We start from the raw sequence: 18,928 nt of genomic DNA on the forward strand, positions 1-18,928 counted from the left end.
GACTTCTCACTGCTCCTTACAGGGCCAGCTGGAGAAAGCAAGCTTTGCTCCCTGCAGGAGTAAGACTATGTTGTAAAGACCCAAGAGAACTGGGTCCACTATTTCTCCTTAAAAGAGAGGAACCTAATGAGCAATTATGTTTCAGAAGAAAACGTCATAGGCATGGCTAAGACTTGACAAGCCATTTAAGGCAAAGTTTATAGTAATGGCAATGTGACCCCTAAACTCAGGGAGCCTGACATCTTTAATTCCACTGGCTTTAAATTTTCTAGGGTCTATCATGACTTTGGAGTTGCATTTCCTTAAACAGAAGAGTCTCCAAAACTTGCCTACTGACCTAGTAGGCCCAATCATTACATCCTCACCGTGTACCTGATGGCAGAACCTACTTGGGGTTCCTGTGAATGAATTCCTCAAAATGCTAGACTAGCACGAGGGTGTTCCCATAGCTGTCATAAAAAGGAGGGGAAAGCCGGGCGCGGTGACCCACACCTGTAATCCCAGCACTTTGGGAGGCTGAGGTGGGAGGATCACTTGAGATGAGGAGTTCAAGACCAGCCTGGCCAACATGGCGAAACCCCGTCTCTACTAAAAACATAAAAATTAGCTGGGTATGGTGGCGTGCGCCTGTAGTCCCAGCTACTCAGGAGGCTGAGGCAGAGAATCACTTGAACCTGGGAGGCAGAGGCTGCAGTGAGCCGAGACTGCATCAGTGCACTCCAGCCTGGGCAAGAGAGCAAGACTCCGTCTCAGGAAAAAAAAAAAAAAAAAAAGTGGTGGGGGAGGGGAATCACCCCACAGGTCAAAAGGTAAGCACAAATGTAAGTCCACATAAAGGAGCACACTGAAGCCTCTAAAGAACTTCACTGTTGTCACAAGGACACACTGAGTACTGCAGTGGTCTTTCTGGATTTCACAGACCAGTAAAATGTAAAAACAAAAAAAAAACAAAAACAAAAAAAAGATGGGGGAGGAGGGGGTGCAGGAAGAAGGCAAGAGACAATGGGTATCAACTTTTTATATTGCTGAATAAGAGCATTAACAAAAAAAAAAATCCCGCCATCTAATAGAATCATCACTTTACGTTTTAAAAAGTTGAAAAGTGGCCGGCGGGGTGGCTCACGCCTATAATCCCAGCACTTTGGGAGGCTGAGGGAGGTGGATCACCTGAGGTCAGGAGTTTGAGACCAGCCTGGTCAACATGGCAAAACCCCATTTCTACTAAAAATACAAAAATCAACCAGGCATGGTGGTGCATGCCTGTAATCCCACCTACTCGAGAGGCTGAGGCAGGAGAATTGCTTGAACCCAGGAGGCAGAGGTTGCAGTGAGCCGAGGTCACACCTCTGCACTCCAGCCTTGGTGACAGTGAGACTCTGTCTCAAAAAAAAAAAGTTGAAAGGCTACTGCCTCAATAAAAACAATTCCTTGAACTGAATAATTTGGCCTTAAAAAAAACTCACTTGTCCTTATTTTCCTCATTTCTCTGTAAACCGGCACTGGTAACGTCCTGCATATACAATAGTGAACCACTAGAAACATTCCCAGTAAAACAAGGAACAAGACAATGACACCTGTGCCTATCATCACTGTCTAAACTGAACAACGCACTAAGAACGTGAATTAGAACCGGAGGAATTTAGAGAGAAGTCAAAATGTCAGGAGCAACGTTTCCATGGAACAAATGCCTACCTAGAAACTCCAAAATAAGCAACTATAAAATTATTAGAATTACAGAGTTCATAAAGGTGGCCAAATACAAAATAAATACCACATCATAGCAACCGAACATGTATAAAAAATATTTTCAGTCATCAACAAGAATTTATGTCTTTATAATCCCCTTGAAAAAACAAATTATGGTTGTTAGCCTAAGAGCCCACAGCAAATATCTGTTTTCAATCTCCTTTCCTGAGGAAAAAAATTACTTTAAATGCTTCCAACTGAATATGTCTTTATGAATTCCTTTTATGCCTGCTTGCAAACTTTTGTCAATTTTTCTTTCCAGAGGAAAAAGCCAGCCAATGTGGGCCTACCAGTAGAGAGTGGCCAATAACCAGCTGGCTGTAAAAAGGGACACTAGAGCCGGGCGCAGTAGCTCATGCCTGTAATCCCAGCACTTTGGGAGGCTGAGGTGGGTGGATCACGAGGTCACGAGTTGGAGACCAGCCTGACCAACAAGGTGAAACCCCGTCTCTACTAAAAATACAAAAATTAGCTGGGCCTGGTGGTGCGTACCTATAATCCCAGCTGCTCAGGAAGCTGAGGCAGGGGAACCACTTGAACTAGGGAGGAGGTTGCAGTGAGCTGAGATCGCGCCACTGCACTCTAGCCTGGGCGACAGAGCGAGAGACTGTCTCAAAAAAAAAAAAAAGGCACCAGGGCTAGTTTCACCTGCTGATGGTGTAGGCCATGGGGGTGAGAGGGCAGCCTTGGTGACAGGGTGTGATCTTGTGGATCACAAGACTGTGAAGGGCTCCTGGCCAAGGGTGAGAGGGCCCTGGGCAGGTTCCTAAGGCAAGGCACTCCCACTTTCTCCATCCAGAGCTTCCCAGGAGTTTCCAGTGACCAGATAGATGCACATCATCCTGGGAAACCTGACCGTGGAGCTCAGTGGCAAAAAAAAAAAAAAAAAAAAACTCATGTGAAGTCTCCTACTATGTCTTAAAAATTGGTCAGGCGGCCGGGCTTGGTGGCTCCCACCTATAATGCCAGCACTTTAGGAGGCTGAGGCAGGCAGATCACCTGAGGTCAGGAGTTCAAGACCAGCCTGGCCAACATGGTGAAACCCCATCTCTACTAAAAATACAAAAATTAGCCAGGCATGGGGGCGGGTGCCTGTAATCCCAGCTACTTGGGAGGCTGTGGCAGGAGAATTGTTTGAACCCAGGAGGTGAAGGTTGTAGTGAGCAGAGATCACACCACTGCACTCCAGCCTGGGCAACAAAGTGAGACTCTGTCTCACCAAAAAAAAAAAAAAATTGGTCAGGCATTGGTGACTCATGCCTGCAATCCTAGCACTGTGGGAGGCCAGGGTAGGCAGATCACTTGAGAGCCCAGGAGTTCAAGACCAGCCCAGGCAACATGGTGAAACCCCATCTCTACAAAAAGCATAAAAATTAGCCAGGTGTGGTGGTACATGCCTGTAGTCTCAGCTACTCAGGGGGCTGAGGTAGGAGGATCGCTTAAGCCCAGGAGGTGGAGGCTACAGTGAATTGAGATTATGCTACTGCACTCTGGCCTGGGTGAGAGAGCGAGATCCTATAATCCCAGCGCTTCTAGAGGCTGAGGCATGAGGATCACTTGAGCCAGAAGTTTAAGAACAGCCTCGGCACCATAGTGAGACCCCCATCTCTACAAAAAAAGTGTTTTAATTAGCCAGGTGTGGCATGGTGGCACACACCCATAGTTCCCAGCTACTCATGAGACTGAGATGGGAAGATCACTCGAGCCCAGGAGTTGGAGGCTGCGGTGAGCTATGACTGCACTACTGCACTCCAGCCTGGGTAACAGAGCACAACACTGTCTCAAAAAAAAAAAAATTAAGTCGATTTTGCATTCTGCTGTCTTCTCCCTATTATATGTGTTTTTTTTTTTCAGTTGAAGAATATTTTAAAATCGTATTTGTTCATTATAACTGTCTGCTGAGCGCCGGCTTCCGCCTTGTCTTCCCATGGCCCCACCCTCACTGCTCCCTCCTACAGCACAAATGTGGCACAGCTGCAGAGCGCTCTGGCCGCCCCCGCACAGCAGATGCTTTGGAAAGTGACTTGTTTTGACCATTCTTTTAAGCTAACAAACAGGTTGTCCTGATGCTGAGCCACACTTTAAAAAAAAAAAAGCGGGGGTGGGGGCGGTGGGGGCAGTGCGACAACAAGAGCCTGTCTGGTTGCTCCTTATGGCGGACACGCAGTGGAAAGGTACTGACTTTTCTGACTGCCCTGCCCAACCCTCCCACCCTCCTGGAGCACCAGCCCAGGAACACTCACAAAGGGGCACTTCTTTCTGTGCTTCAAGTCCCAGATGCCAGAAGTCAGTTTCCTTCCTACCTGTATCTCAGTTTCAAATATGGAGCGGTTTAGGTGCTCCCCAACTACAGGGATCAAGAAAAAACAGCCTTCTCCCAAGACCCACATTTGTCAATTTTTGTGTTTTGTTCATTGGTAGATCCCTAGCACATAGTAGGCTCTCAAAGCATGTTAAGATATGAATGTATTCCTGCGAGGTGCCTTATCATCAACGGATAACCATAAAATACTTCAGAGGAAACCACATAACCACCAGAAAGAATGAAATCACTGCCAGTGCTGCCATCTGACCACACCCTAAAGGTGGCTGGAATGCAAGTCTACACATCTGGTGGCACAAGCTTTGGAAAAGCAGTCAAGAGGGCGCCTGACATAGGGCCTGAAAGGAGATCCCAGGCATAGCTCAGAGTCCTCCCATATTTATTTCTGCTCACTTGATATGCACCTCTCCCTTGTCAACCTGGTACAACATGTTTATTTAAGAGATAATGTTGCCGTGGAGGAGTGCACAAGGCAATAAACAGCTTTTGCAGGCAATTAAATGCAGAAGTGAAATTGAGCTGCTGGTCAGCGGAACCAGCCATTCATCGTGAGTTTGTTCCAGTGTCACAAATGTTATTCCTGTTTCACAACAGGACAGGAATCTATGATTGGGCCACAAATCTCCTCCACTGGCTGAGGCAGACCAGAAGCAATTAAAAGCAGCTCTCAGCAGGCAGGGCATTTACACAAAAGAGCCTTAAGATTCTGGAATGCCGAGCTAGGAGGCTGCTCTATTTTTTAAGTAGGTTTGGCACTTAGTAGGTGCTCAGTAATTATTTGTGGCTTACTTGTTTTATAGGGAGGCTTGCAGGAAGTCTCAACTGTACAATAAAAAGTTTAAATCCTTTCTACTCATCTCTAAGAATTTGTTCTGGCTTTAAAAAGTTATGATGATCTCCACTAGAGTCAGTTTTTTTTTTTTTTCTAGGAATCAAAAAGGAGTTACTGGTTTTAATACAAATTGTTTTCTTGTTTCTTTTTTAAAATGTTGATTTTTTTTGAAGAAATATTTGAATCTTTCTTGATCCTGATATAAATCAGAAAGGAGTTATCCTACAGGATACAAAAATCAACATACAAAAATTAGTTAGCATTTCTATATATGACTAGTGAACCATCTGAAAAAGAAATCAAGAAAACAATCCCATTTACAATGGTTTAAAAAATACATGTAATCAAAGAGGTGAAAGATTTCTATATTGAAAACTATAAAACACTGATGAGAGAAAGCGAAGACAGATAAAGATAATTCCATATTCATGGACTGTAAGAACTAATATGGCTAAAATGTCCACACTACCCAACTTTGTATCAGAATCTAAAAGAAAAAGAGATTTTGTATCCTGTTAGGCAGGATAGCTAATAAAAAGATGACTCCATGTGGTGAAGTTAGGAGGAGAGTCCGGCCTTAGCAACACAGTCAAGAAAGTAGTTGAAGACCCAACCTCAGATTCTGGCCCTCAAGGTTGAGCCATTTTCACACCAAGTAAATCAGTCAGGAGAGAACAGCACAGGTGCTCTCCAAGGGCAGCTGTGGAGCATCTTCTACAGAGAAGAGAGAAAAGCAGGGCAGCAATGAAAGAAGAGCCCCCGACTCTGCCCTCTCCTAGGAAGCTGCCACCAGGAGGGGCAAGGCATTGTCCAAAGAGCAGAGTGAGAGAGCCTTCCAGGAATAGCAGAAAAAGCGAAGTGAGGAAAACACTGCCAAACGGATCTCTGTTCCTGACACTTCTGCTACCTCTCTGGGCCGGCCACGGTGACTCATGCCTGTAATCCCAGCACTTTGGGAGGCCGAGTGGGCGGATCACTTGAGGCCAGGAGTTCGAGACCAGACTGGACAACATGGTGAAACCTAGTGTCTACTAAAAATACAAAAATTAGCCAGGCGTGGTGGCACATGCCTGTAATCCCAGCCACTTGGGAGGCTGAGGCACAGGAATCACTTGAACCTGGGAAGTGGAGGATGCAGTGAGCCAAGATCACGCCACTGCACTCCAGCCTGAAAGATAGAGTGAGGCACTGTTTCAAAAAAAAAAAGAAAAAGAAAAAAAAAGAAAAAAGTAAAACGACTATGGTTAAAAAGTGGGCCATCCGGTTTCCCTCCCTTCAATGTTAGCTAAAGGTATTATTTGTAGGTTTTTACTATTCAATTTTAATACTTTACAACATCTATGTCTTAACCCATTTTGCACCATTATAATTTTTACCTATGCTTTATGTTTTCTATTTCCTAAGGGAATCAAATTCTTCTCTGACGATACAGAAATCAATCCATACACATTCATACTTGGTCCATATTCACATGTCAGTCTTTTAATAATAATTAACATATGTATTTTTATACCCTATCTTGCTACAAAGGGGATTTGAGGTAGCTAACAAAAATACATATGAACAAACAGTGAAGAATTCAATAGATTTTTTAGGCTGGCGCGGTGCCTCTCACAGTTATAATGAACAAATACGATTTTAAAACATTCTTAGAAAAAAACCAACAACAACATAATAGGGAGAAGATAGGAGGATGCAAAATCTACTTAATCTTTTTTTTTTTTTTTTTTGGGAGACAGCATCTTGCTCTGTTACCCAGGCTGGAGTCCAGTAGGGCAATCATAGTTCACTGCAGCCTCCAGTTCCCAGGCTCTCATCTTAGTCTCAGTTCCATAAATCATTGCATTTCCTTTATATGCATATTACTTCTCAATTCCAATATCAATGTGCTTTAAGCTCCCTTCAAAAATAGTATGATTCCCTCATGCCTGTAATCCCAGCACTTTGGGAGTCCGAGGCTGATGGATCACGAGGTCAGGAGATCGAGACCATCCTGGCTAACATGGTGAAACCCTGTCTCTACTAAAAATACAGAAAAAAAATAGCCACGCATAATGGCACGTGCCTGTAGTCCCAGCTACTCAGGAGGCTGAGGCAGAAGAATCGCTTGAACCTGGGAGGCAGAGGTTGCAGTGAGCCGGGATCGCGCCACTGCACTCTAGCCTGGGTGACAGAGTGAAACTCTGTCTCAATAATAATAATAATAATAATAATTCCAAAAATAAAACATATGGAAAACTTAAGAAAATTTGTAGCTCAGGGGATTAAAATTGACATTTTAATATGCCCAAGAAGTCAGATCCCTGAGGGTAGCAAGAGAACCAAAAAGTGGATTGACTTCAATTTTATCAACCTAACGACTTCAATTTTAACAGCATTTTAATACCTAAAAAAGGCAGAGGCGAAATGGAACAGAATGGCTCAGAGGAAAATTTCAACTCACATTTTCTTGAAGTGGGCTTAGGAAAGTCAAATAATTCTTTTTTTCTTTTAAGACAGAGTCTCACTCTGTTGCCCAGGCTGGAGTACAATGGCGTGATCTCCACTCACTGCAACCGCCACCTCCCAGGTTCAAGCGATTCTCCTGCCTCAGCCTTCTGAGTAGCTGGAACTACAGGCGTGTGCCACCACGCCCGGCTAACTTTTATATTTTTAGTAGAGACGGGGTTTCACCATGATGGCCAGGCAGGTCTTGAACTCCTGGCCTCAAGTGATCTGCCCACTCGGCCTCCCAAAGTGCTAGGATTACAGGCGTGAGCCACCGTGCCCAGCCCAAATAATCCTTAAAAAGTCAAACTCACAGAATCAGAGAACAGAGGTTGCCAGAAGCTCGAGGTGGAGGAAATAAAGAGATGTTGCATTAGCTGGGAGTGGTGGCTCATGCCTATAATCCCAGCTACTCAGAAGGCTGAGGCAGGAGAATCACTTGAACCCAGGAGGTGGAGGTTGCAGTGAGCCAAGATCGCATCAGCCTGGGTGACAGAGGGAGACTCTGTCTCAGGAAAAAAAAAAAAAAAAGACTAGAAAAAAAATCTCAGCTTAAAATGTTCTTACTCCTTCAACAGAACCAAGATACTAATGGTTGACAAATATCTACTGGTCAAATCAAAGCATTTATAAACAACAAGGGAAATAAAATTCATTGAGCTGGGGGAAAAAAAAAGATGATGGGCAAAGGGTAAAAAGTTTCAGTTACGGCTGGAAGTGGTGGCTCATGCCCAGCACTTTGGGAGGCTAAGGTGGACCGATCACAAGGTCAAGAGATAAGAGGCCATCCTGGTGAAACCCTGCCTCTACTAAAAACACAAAAATTATCTGGGCGTGGTGGCGGGCACCTGTAGTCCCAGCTACTCGGGAGGCTGAGGCAGGAGAAACACTTCAACCCAGGAGGCAGAAGTTGCAGTGAGCCGAGATTGCACCACTGCACTCCAGCCTGGGCGACAGAGCGAGACTCTCTCTCAAAAAAAAAAAAAAAAAAAAAGTTTCAGTTACAGGATGAGTAAGTTCTGGGAATCTAATGTACAGCATGGTGACTGTAGTTAGTAATATATTGTATACCTGTAAAATGCTAAGAGAGTAGGTCTTAAATGTTATCACCACACACATAAAAATGGTAACTATATGAGGTGATTAATGTGTTTGCTAATTAGCTTAATTGTGGCAATCACTGTGCAAGGTATACATATATCATCACATTGTACACTTTAAATATATACAACTTTTACTTACCCATGATAACTCAATAAAGCTGGGAAAACGAAAAAGAGGGTCAAACACTTACACTGAACTCCCAAATATAGACGTGGCATTGCGTTGAATCAAATCCCTACTGAGAAAGCCTGAGCATAGCAAATGCATCCAGAATGAGAACAGTTCTTGCAGAATCCTAATGTTTTTCACTTGGAAGGGGGCTTGGAGGTGTTGAGTCTAACCTTTCACCTACATATTCCCACAACATACCTCTGTACATGGTAATCTAGCCTCCGAATGCTTTTGATGCCTTGAATCTGCTGCTAACAAACAGGCATGATGAAAATGGTTGCAACTGAGGAAGCAGAATAGCCCTGGATAAACGCTCCCTTCTCTGATAAAGTAAAATGTTTTGTTTTACTCCAAATATCAAATGCTCTTGATTGCATGCTGTTTTAAAAACACATACTTGGGGCCGGACACGGTGGCTCATGTCTGTTATATCCCAGCACTTTGGGAGGCTGAGGCGGGCGGATCACCTGAGGTCAGGAGTTCAAGACCAGCCTGGCCAACATGGTGAAACCCCATCTCTACAAAAAATACAAAAATTAGCCGGGTGGGGTGGTGGGCGACTGTAATCCCAGCTACTTGGCAGGCTGAGGTGAAAAGAATCATTTGAACCCAGAAAGCAGAAGTTGCAGTGAGCCGAGATCCCACCACTGCACTCCAGCCAGGGCAACGGAGCGAGACTCTGTCTCAAAAACAAAAACAAAACAAACAAAAAAACAAACATACTTGGAGAACGAAAGACTGACCTCTATTCCTAGCAAAAAATGCACCCAGGTTGGGTCCAGCTCAACAGTGACCTAATTCCTTTTCTTATCTTTCTTCCATGCAGATTATGACCTGTTTCCTTCCCAAGGTGCCAATTCATCATGCAGAGTACTGCCACCCAGAAGGCTTTACCAAGCATTTTCTAAGGTGCCCAAGGAAAGTGGTGGACAAAGCTGGAGGAGGTGGTACCTCATTCAGCACTGGTGAATCTGCCTCTGGCCAACTGGTTATTTATGCAACATTCAAAAAATGAGAAAAAATTTGAAAAAGAAAACAAGTTTGTACATTATTTCTTTCCAATTCCTTGCAGCCAACCTTTGGGGCTAAAGGGCATTATTGACAGAGTAAAAACATCCTTACACGTTTTGCATATTGTGCCTACATGTGTGCAAAATGGCACACACATACGTGTTATGTGTGTACTCGTGTGTGTGTCACCTGTGTGCGCCTCTGTGTGTACGTGCATGTGTGCCTCTGTACGTGCATGTGTGCCTCTGTGTGTACGTGCATGTGTGCCTCTGTGTGTATGTGCATGTGTGTGCACATGCATGTGGCTTTCACACATCCAGTTCACTCTCTGGGTAATTAATGTCATACCTGCCACTGGTTTCCCGTCTGACCAGGCACGTAAGGTCCCGGGAGGCCCCGAAGGCTGTTCTTCACAGGGGATCCCCCGAGGGGATTTCCCACCTCCCCAGAAGCAGAATCAGCAGCCAAGGCCATGGAGTACTGCGGGTAGTTGTATAGATTGTTGTAGTAAGGAAACAGAGACGGCTGGTAGAAGCTGCTGTAGTAGGTGGAGTCTGAAACCAGGTCAGGTGTGTTCTCCACATGCCCTCTGCTGGTGACAGCAGGAATATCCTGGATGACCATACGTCCCTCTAAATTGGAAGAAAAAAGAAAGACAACATGGTATTAATGTGAGTCCACGAAACTTTACCTCTATACCTTCCTACTCAAGACCTGCGGAGGAAGGCACCTGAATATGCAGAGGACAAAACCGTCTGTTGCTTCTCCTAGAGCCAAAATAAGGGAGGGTTTCTAAGGTTCGTTGCACTCTGGTGGCACAACCGAAAGACTCAGCTGATTGTTTTTACTGACAGTACCAAAACCATTTTAGAGGTGATTTGAATTACATAAAGCCCGACACCACAACTTCTATCCAGAAATTCCTATCCTAATGTCAAGATACTGAAGATCAAATCTAGTTGACCTGATTGTGCATTCTTAAAACAAAATTAATTGTAGCCACATAGATATGCCAGAAGGTCAAAGCAAGTGGCCAAGAGTTTAAGTGAATTTAGGTGAACACTGTTTCCTTAACTTCCTTCCACAGCTGATCATGTATCTTCAGAAATCTGGCCAAAGGTATGGACCATGGGCAAACTTCTAGTGTAAGAGGTCAGTAACTATTGCAGGCTTTCTCAACTATTCAGTCACTGCTGCAGCATGCTTGTGCTGCAATAAAACTTTATTTATAAAAACAGGCAGTGGGCTGATCTGACCCAAAGACTAGTTTGCCAGGCTCTGGCATAGACATTAAACAGTTTATTGTCAATTCCAATAAATGAATTCCTAAGTTACCCATCCAATGGACATTTATTAAACAATGTTCTAAGAGCCAGTCCGGGTGCCTGAAACGTCTGCCAGGCTGTCTTGCCCACAGGGAGTCTACAGTCGAGGATAGAGGATAAGAAGGGATTACAAATACCACCACCTACCATCATACAGGAAGACCCATAAACTTTCATGGGAAGTCACAGGAAAGAGAGACGGCGTGTAGCCTAGTTAGGAATTCGTGGACAAAACTACACCTGAGTTGCACTTAAAAAAAGAAGGACACAGGTGAAAAGTGAGAAAAGGAGAGGAAGGAGAAAGGGCCAGCAAGGACAAAGGAGTGGAAGCAGGAAAGTGGGGATAGAGTTTGGAATGATGGGCAGGGCAGTCAGGCTGAGGAACTGGATGAGAAAAGGGAAGGAGACATCTAGTATGAAAGATGGGCTAGGGCAAGGTGAGGCGGGCCTCAGTCTGGCTCTCCTGACTCTGGGATGTAATGGGAACCACTGAGTTCTGAGCAAGGAGGTTACACCATCAGAGCTGTGCTTGGAGGAGATTTATCTAAGGGTAATTGCTTAGGGCAAGTGACGGAGAGAGAGATCAGAGGCAGAAAGACCTGCTAGGGAACCACCAAAGTAGTTCAGGGACAGATCTCCAAGGCCTGCAAATATAAGAGAAGAGCCTGTTCCAGGGACATGTGGGGGATGAAAAGCAACAGAACTGGAGGGTTGAGGGGTTACCAGGAATTAAGATGCAGGAAAGGCAGAGAGCAGGAGCCTGGGTGTGTAGAGCAGAGGGCGGGCAGGCGCGCAGGTGGAGGGCTGGGTGAGGGTGAGGAACATGAAACGCGTGCTTTTGGGAGAGACTGAGACTGGAAGCCAGATCCAAGAGCCACCACTGGAGGTGCTAGCTCCATCTGGGCAAGGAAGGGAGGAGCTGTTATGGAATAAAGGAGAGCCAACGCCAGGAGTGTGAAAAACAGAGAATACAATGTCAGGGAGGTTAAAGCTGACATGAATCACGGAGGGAGCAGGCTGTGGTGTCAACTGCTGCTAGGACATCAAGCAAACAGTTCTGGAAAAGACCAACACACAACTAGGTCTTCAGTGCCTTGCGGTTTTAACCATGATGAAAGGAGCAGACGCAGGCCTGCCGGACAGCAAGGAGCAACAAGCAACAAGAAATCCAAAGAGATGACTCCAGTGAATGGCCTCTCTCCTACCAGGACTACCAGGACGCAAGCAAGCACCCAGCCTCTGGGCACGCCACTGTGTCCTCCATGCTTAGCAAGCAAGCACCCAGCCTCTGGGCACGCCACTGTGTCCTCCATGCTTAGCACACTGCCAGACACAGTGGGTCAATCTTTGCTGACGGGACTGAGGAATAATCATTTTTCAAGTAGCTTGGCATCAAAAATGATGTGAGTTAAAAGTAAAAGCTCCAGCTAGGCGCGATGGCCCATGCCTATAATCCCAGCACTTTGGGAGGCCGAGCCAGGTGGATCATGAGGTCAGGAAATCAAGACTATCCTGGCTAACATGGTGAAACCCTGTGTATACTAAAAATATGAAAAAAGAAAAAAAAAAATTAGCCAGGTGTGGTGGCACATGCCTGTACTCCCAGCTACTCAGGAGGCTGAGGCAGGAGAATCTCTTGAACCCGGGACGCAGAGGCTGCAGTGAGCCGGTATCAGGCCACTGCGCTCCAGCCTGGGCAACAGAGCAAGACTCCGTCTCAAAAAAAAAAAAAAAAAAAGTAAAAGCTCCAGGGAGTCATAAGATCTTGTCGTTTCACTTTTATTTTGTTTATTTATCTGAGATAAGGTCTCACTCTGTGGCCCAGGCTGGAGTGCAGTGGCGCGATCTCAGCTCACTGCAACTTCCTCCTCCTGGGTTCAAGCAATCCTCCCGCCTCAGCCGCCGAAGTAGTTGGGAATACAGGCGCAAGACACCATGCCTGGCTGATTTTTGTATCTTTTTTTAGTGGAGACGGGATTTCACCATGTTGTCCAGGCCGATCTCGAACTCCCGAGCCCAAGCAATCTGAATTTTAATAAGCTCTTAGGAGATTCTTTTTTTTTTTTTTTAATAGGGTCTCACTATGTTGCCCAGGCTGGTCTCAAACTCCTGAGCTCCAGCGATTGACCCACCTTGTCCTCCCAAAGTGCTAGGATTACAGGCATGAGCCACTGCACCTGGCCTTGTTTCACTTTTTAAAAAGGTTTAAGGCAGGGCGCGGTGGCTCATGCCTGTAATCCCAGTACTTTGGGAGGCTGAGGCAGACCTGATCATTTGAGGTCAGGAATTTGAGACCAGCCTGACCAACATGGTGAAACCTTGTCTCTACTAAAAAAAAAATACAATAAAAAAACTTAGCCAGGCATCAGTGTGGTGGCACGCGCCTATAGACCCAGCCACTCTGGAGGTTGAGGCAGGAGAATCACTTGAACCTGGGAGGCGGAGGTTGCAGTGAGCAGAGATCGCACCACTGCACTCCAGCCTGGGTGACAGAATGAGACTCTGTCTCAAATAAAAAAATTAAAATAAATAAATAATATAAATAAAGAGGTTTAGGCATCCTTAAGCAGGGAGAAGTGGCTCATGAGAGAAATTTCCAGCACAAAACATGGTGCAAAGAAGGTGCTCAGAAACCATCCACTGGCTGAGTGTGTGGGAAAACGAAAACATGCAAGGGAGGGGGAGGGCATAACTAAAGTGCAAGCTCTGGAAGGTTTGGCTGAGATCTACAACAAAATTATTTTTGAAGCCTCATTTTAAAGTCAGCACTGGTGTCTCTTTTCTCTGAAAGGAGACCAAATCCACCTATCCTAGGCTCCTGAAAATGCACTCCCAAACCACTATTTTATTCTATTCCTTTCCTTTCTTCTCTCCTCTTCCCAGCTAATGAGATGAGACATTCCAATGTCATTATTCCACACCCCCAAGTCTGGAGAGGGCACATATCCATTTGCTCCTCCTCAACTTCCCCATTGGGCCTTTCTCTTATTTTAAACACCAGTTTGGGCCAGACGCGGTGGCTCACGCCTGTAATCCCAGCACTTTGGGAGGCTGAGGTGGGCAGCCTGAGATCTTGGCCTGAGCCGAGATCATGCCACTGCACTCCAGCCTGGGTGACAGACCAAGACTCCATCTCAAAAACAAACAAACAAATAAACAAACACCAGTTTGGTGGCATAAGTGGTGGTTTTCTATATCATTCTTTTGTTTTCAAGGTCATATCTCTATTGTTTATCTGGTTACAAAAGCAGTATGAGCTTCCCAAATTTAATAAATTATACGAGCATCTAAGTCAGAAAAAGAATAAATGACCTATCTTACCACGCAGTCATAAGCATTAATGGTTCATTCCTATACAATCTCATAGACGTTTAGGAAGGCATTTTAGACACTTAGGCCTGTCCCTGCAGTAAAAAACACTGAATACCTCCCACTTAGGGCCTGTCTTTCAAAAGCAAGCTTCTTAAAAAAGAAAATAAAATACAGTAGCAGACGAATAATTAAATAAAAACCCAAGGATTCCAGTATTCTAGAATCACGGCACAGCACAAGTTCTTGAATTTCTGCAGCATAACCTTAATCTGCACCTTTCATCAGGCCTCAGTTTATCAAGCAACAAAATAATGGCAGTAATAACTCTGAAGGTAACAAGAGAATGGCTTCAATAAACTGCACAGTAAACCTCAAATAAAATGTTATGTCAGGTCAAAGCAATAATTTGTTTTGTTACAGCTGACTGTAATTAGTTAACAACACCATCACTTTTCCCCTTACCCGTATTTTATTTACTCTTTCAAGTTATACCAGGCTTTAAGAATAAATATGAGATATGTATTGGAAAAGTTGTTCCATACCAGTATTTAAATAATAAAACCATTTGAACTTTGAAAGAGTAGATGTCTACCTTTACACTATTAAAATGTTTAACCACTTTTAAAAAGTTAGATTTGACAAAGTACCATGTTTATAAACCACCAAACTCTATTTGTTAAAATTCCAAATTAAAATTCTCAGTCAGTGTTAAAAACAGCTTTATAACTCCTGGCATTTATATGAACGCTACTAGTACACAGAAAGGTTGAAATTAGTATCTGTCGAGCTACATGTCTCTAATCCAATGGTTTGCACCATGTGGTCCCTCAATCAGTAGCGTCAGCATTACCTGGGAACGTAAAGAAATGCAAATTCTCGGGTGCCACCATAGACTGACAAAATCACACACCCTGAGAATGGCACCCAGCAATCTGAATTTTACTAAGCTCTCCAGGGATTCTTTTTGTTTTTTTAAAATTTTTTTTATACAGATGAGGTCTCACCTTGTTGCCCAGGCTGGTCTCAAACTCCTGGGCTCAAGATATCCTCCTGTCTCAGCCTCCCAAAGTGCTGGGATTACAGGTGTGAGCCACTGCGCCCAGCCCAGGAAATTCTGATGTGCTAAAATTGTTGAGACACACTGGTCTACTCTCGAAATTCAAAGCAACTGCTCCATACGCTATTCCTAAACATATGAGATACCTTCATGCCGCTGACTGCATCATTGTGACAGTCCTGACAGTTAAATAAAAGTATACAACAAATGAGGTCAGGCACAGTGGCTCATGGCTATAATCCCAGTACTCTGGGAGGCCAAGACGTGAGGTTCACTTGAGCCCAGGAGTTCGAGACCAGCCTGGGCAAACAAAACCCCTCTACAAAACTAAAAACTAGCTGGGCATGGTGGTGCATGCCTGTAATCCCAGCTACTAAGGGAGGCTGAAGAAGGAGAACCACTTCAGCCTAGGAGGCAGAGGGTGCAGTGAGCCGAGATTGCATCACTGCACTCCAGCCTGGGCAATGGGGCAAGACTCTGTCTCAAAAGGAAATAAAAAAAAAAAAGAATTCCATTGTACTGAAAAGGTGGGCTTCTACCTAAATCACTCAGAGCTCGGATCCCAAGCTGTATGTGCTGTGTGTGTATCGCTGCCAAATGGTTGTGACTTTCATGGCTTACATCCAGACTTCCCTCATTTATTCTAATCACAATAACTTAATTCATCTAGTCAAGTGCTTACTCCAGTTGACAAATATTTATTAAGCACCTACAATCTGTCAGGCATTTGGTTAGGTACAAAACATTGCAGTCAAAATTTAATATTCTTCAGAAGACTTCTGGGTAATCCAGAGGAGCAGGTGTTACAAAAATCATTTATTCTTGACCTGAAGTTGTATTTTTATATTTAGATTTGATTCATTCATTAGTTATCGTATAACAACTATGTTCAAAGCTTTTTTTAAATGTTGTCCAAGGCACAAAAAACATTTTAAACATTTCATTTCTTCTTAAGAATTTGCCATCTATTTGGGGAAATTAGGTGCAAACTGGGAAATCTACAAAGCAATAATCCAAGTGCCACAGTGACAGTACAGATAATGTCACCAAATGGTTCTATATAGAGAGATGTCAGAAAAGGCCACGGTGAGTGATGAGCCAGAATGAAGGTGATTTAGAGACAGTGGGTAAACACTCAAAAAAGGAGAATAATACCAACAGCGTCATGAGGGAGGTCAACAGAGTCCCAAAGGAGAGAAAGGACAAGACGTATTCCAGTCACAGTGACCAGATGAGCCTGGCTGGAGTGCAGAGTTCGCAAGAGACAACTGCAAATGAGAATGGAAGGTTATGCTGGAGTTAACTGCTGAAGACCTTGAATGTGAATGCCAGGCCAACAAGTTCTCCTCTAGGGAATCAATGAAGGTTTTCAGAGCAAGGGAGTAGCAGAAAAGTATTTAGGAATCTGATCAAATGACAAAAGACAGACCTAAGAGAATAAGGAGGTGGGGGAATAGACTAGGCGCTTTAAATACTCCAGGCAAGAAGTCACTACCAGCTTGCACAAGGAGGCTGTAATACAGGAACTTCATGAAAATCACTGGCAGGTCTCACATTCTATGAATTCCCTCCAAACAACTAAGTTACATTGTTTTGTTTGTTTGTTTGTTTGCTTGAGAGGGAGTCTCGCACTGTTGCCCTGGCTGGGGTGCAGTAGCGTGATCTTGGCTCACTGCAACCTCCGCCTCCCAGGTTCAAGTGATTCTCCTGCCTCAGCCTCCGGAGTAGCTGGGATTACAGGCGCCTGCCACCTCACCCAGCTAATAAGTTACATCGTTAATATCTATCATCCACGGACCAGGAAAGCCATCCGGGTTCCCTTTTGATGCTTGTTCAACTGCTGAGTGATCACAGGATACTCTAGCTTCAGAAGGAACATCTGACTCCTTGCCCAGAATGACAGAGGATAAGCATACGAGCAGAGTATACCTACCATCTGTCCAGCCCGTTCTACAGCAAACTCCCCAGAGAGAAGCCAGCAACATTTGCTTCAACACTGGGGTATCAGCAAAGATGGCAGGCCAGCCTAAGTGTCCCTATTAATTGACGATAAACTTAAAAGTTATATTTCCAACTGATATGCCACAAAATATACAAATTTATCATACAAAATTTAAAATATATACATATATTTATGTATACATAAAATTTTCAAAAAGTGGTTTTCCACATACAATTAATTAAAAAAAGTGGTTTCCCACATACAATTAATAAAAAAAAGTGGTTTTCCACATACAATTAATCCCCCAACCATATCCATTCCCACCCTGAGCCACAGGGAAAAAAAAAAAAAAAAAGTCACAGTAAGAAGTGACAGTTTGGCCGCGCGTGGTGGTTCACGCCTGTAATCCCAGCACTTTGGGAGGCTTGAGGTCAGGAGTTCGCGACCAGCCTGGCCAACATGGCGAAACCCCGTCTCCACTAAAAATACAAAAATTAGCCAGGCATGTTGGCCCGTGCCTGTAGTGCCAGCTACTCGGAAGGCTGAGGCAGAAGAATCGCTTGAACCCAGGAGGCGGAGGTTGCAGTGAGCCGAGATCGTGCCATTGCACTCCAGCCTTAGTGACAGAGCGAGACTCCGCTCAAAAATAAAAAACAAACAAAAAAACACAGTTGGCTCCATGAACCTGAGCTGAATGCACCAATGTTTATCAAGCTCTGACTGTGAATTACTCCTGCCAGTCTCCATGGCTCATGTGCACTGTAACAGGGACTTTTAAAACTGCATGGCCAATACAGCTAAGTACAGCAACCACAGAAGTATATTGAAGGGAAACATTTTAATGAGTCTGCTGAAAATTCTTAAGCTAGATCTCACTCTCTTATTTTTCTAGAATGGTAACTGGCCAAAATTGCTCAATGAATAATAACAGAGAGCTAGCAGCCCTGTTTTCAAGGGAATGTGCTTTATTATTATAATGAATAATAACAGAAAGCTAGCAGCACTGTTTCCAAGAGAATGTGTTGACTTTCTTAACCAGTAGTCCCTTACAGAATTATCAACCTGTAGATCTGATACAGAAGTGGGCAGGGAAGTGCTGGGTAGAGGACAGCGTGGTCCCTGGCGAAGGCTCCACTGCCGGGGCCTGTGCCCATTGACCAGGTGAAGACAGGCACTTCTGCCTTCACACCTAAATGCTGCATTTGCCAAGACCACCTGGACTGCCACGCCTCCATCCGTGCCTATAAAAACCCCCGAAACCCTAACGGGCAGACACACAAGTGGCTGGGCACTGAGAGGACTAGATTGGTGGAAGAGGGCAAGCAGCTCAACGTCGAGAGCAGAATGACAGGCACTGGCAGGTCATTGACGGGCCTAGGCCATTGACCAGCAGAACAACGCTGAGTTTGGCTGGGGAAGTAGGAGAAGAGTTGGGCCGCTCGACGGCCTGATTCCAGGGGAAAATCATCTCCTTTCTGGCTCCCCCATCTGCTGAGAGCTACTTCCATTCAGTAAAACCTTACACTCATTCTCCAAGCCCATGTGTGATCTGATTCTTCTGGTACACCAAGGCAAGAGCCAGGGGATACGGAAAGCCCTCGATCCTTGCAGTAAGGCA

At 44.6% G+C, this 18,928-nt stretch overlaps 2 protein-coding genes across 3 annotated transcripts in view; one reads left to right on the forward strand and one right to left on the reverse strand.

Annotated features, from left to right (window-relative positions):
• Nucleotides 1–18,928, forward strand: part of LOC126937902 (putative COBW domain-containing protein 7) — a 952,477-nt gene that overhangs the window by 169,627 nt on the left and 763,922 nt on the right. The window lies entirely within an intron of this gene.
• The window catches only part of DMRT1 (doublesex and mab-3 related transcription factor 1), a 130,627-nt gene that overhangs the window by 68,568 nt on the left and 43,131 nt on the right, over nt 1–18,928 (reverse strand). For both annotated transcript variants that reach the window (XM_050761761.1, XM_050761760.1), the window contains exon 3: nt 10,023–10,306. In XM_050761761.1, the coding sequence (XP_050617718.1) occupies nt 10,023–10,306 (284 nt within the window). The remainder of the gene's footprint in view (nt 1–10,022; nt 10,307–18,928) is intronic.

Source organism: Macaca thibetana, chromosome 15, assembly GCF_024542745.1.
Source record: "Macaca thibetana thibetana isolate TM-01 chromosome 15, ASM2454274v1, whole genome shotgun sequence".
NCBI classification, from domain to species: Eukaryota; Metazoa; Chordata; class Mammalia; order Primates; family Cercopithecidae; genus Macaca; species Macaca thibetana.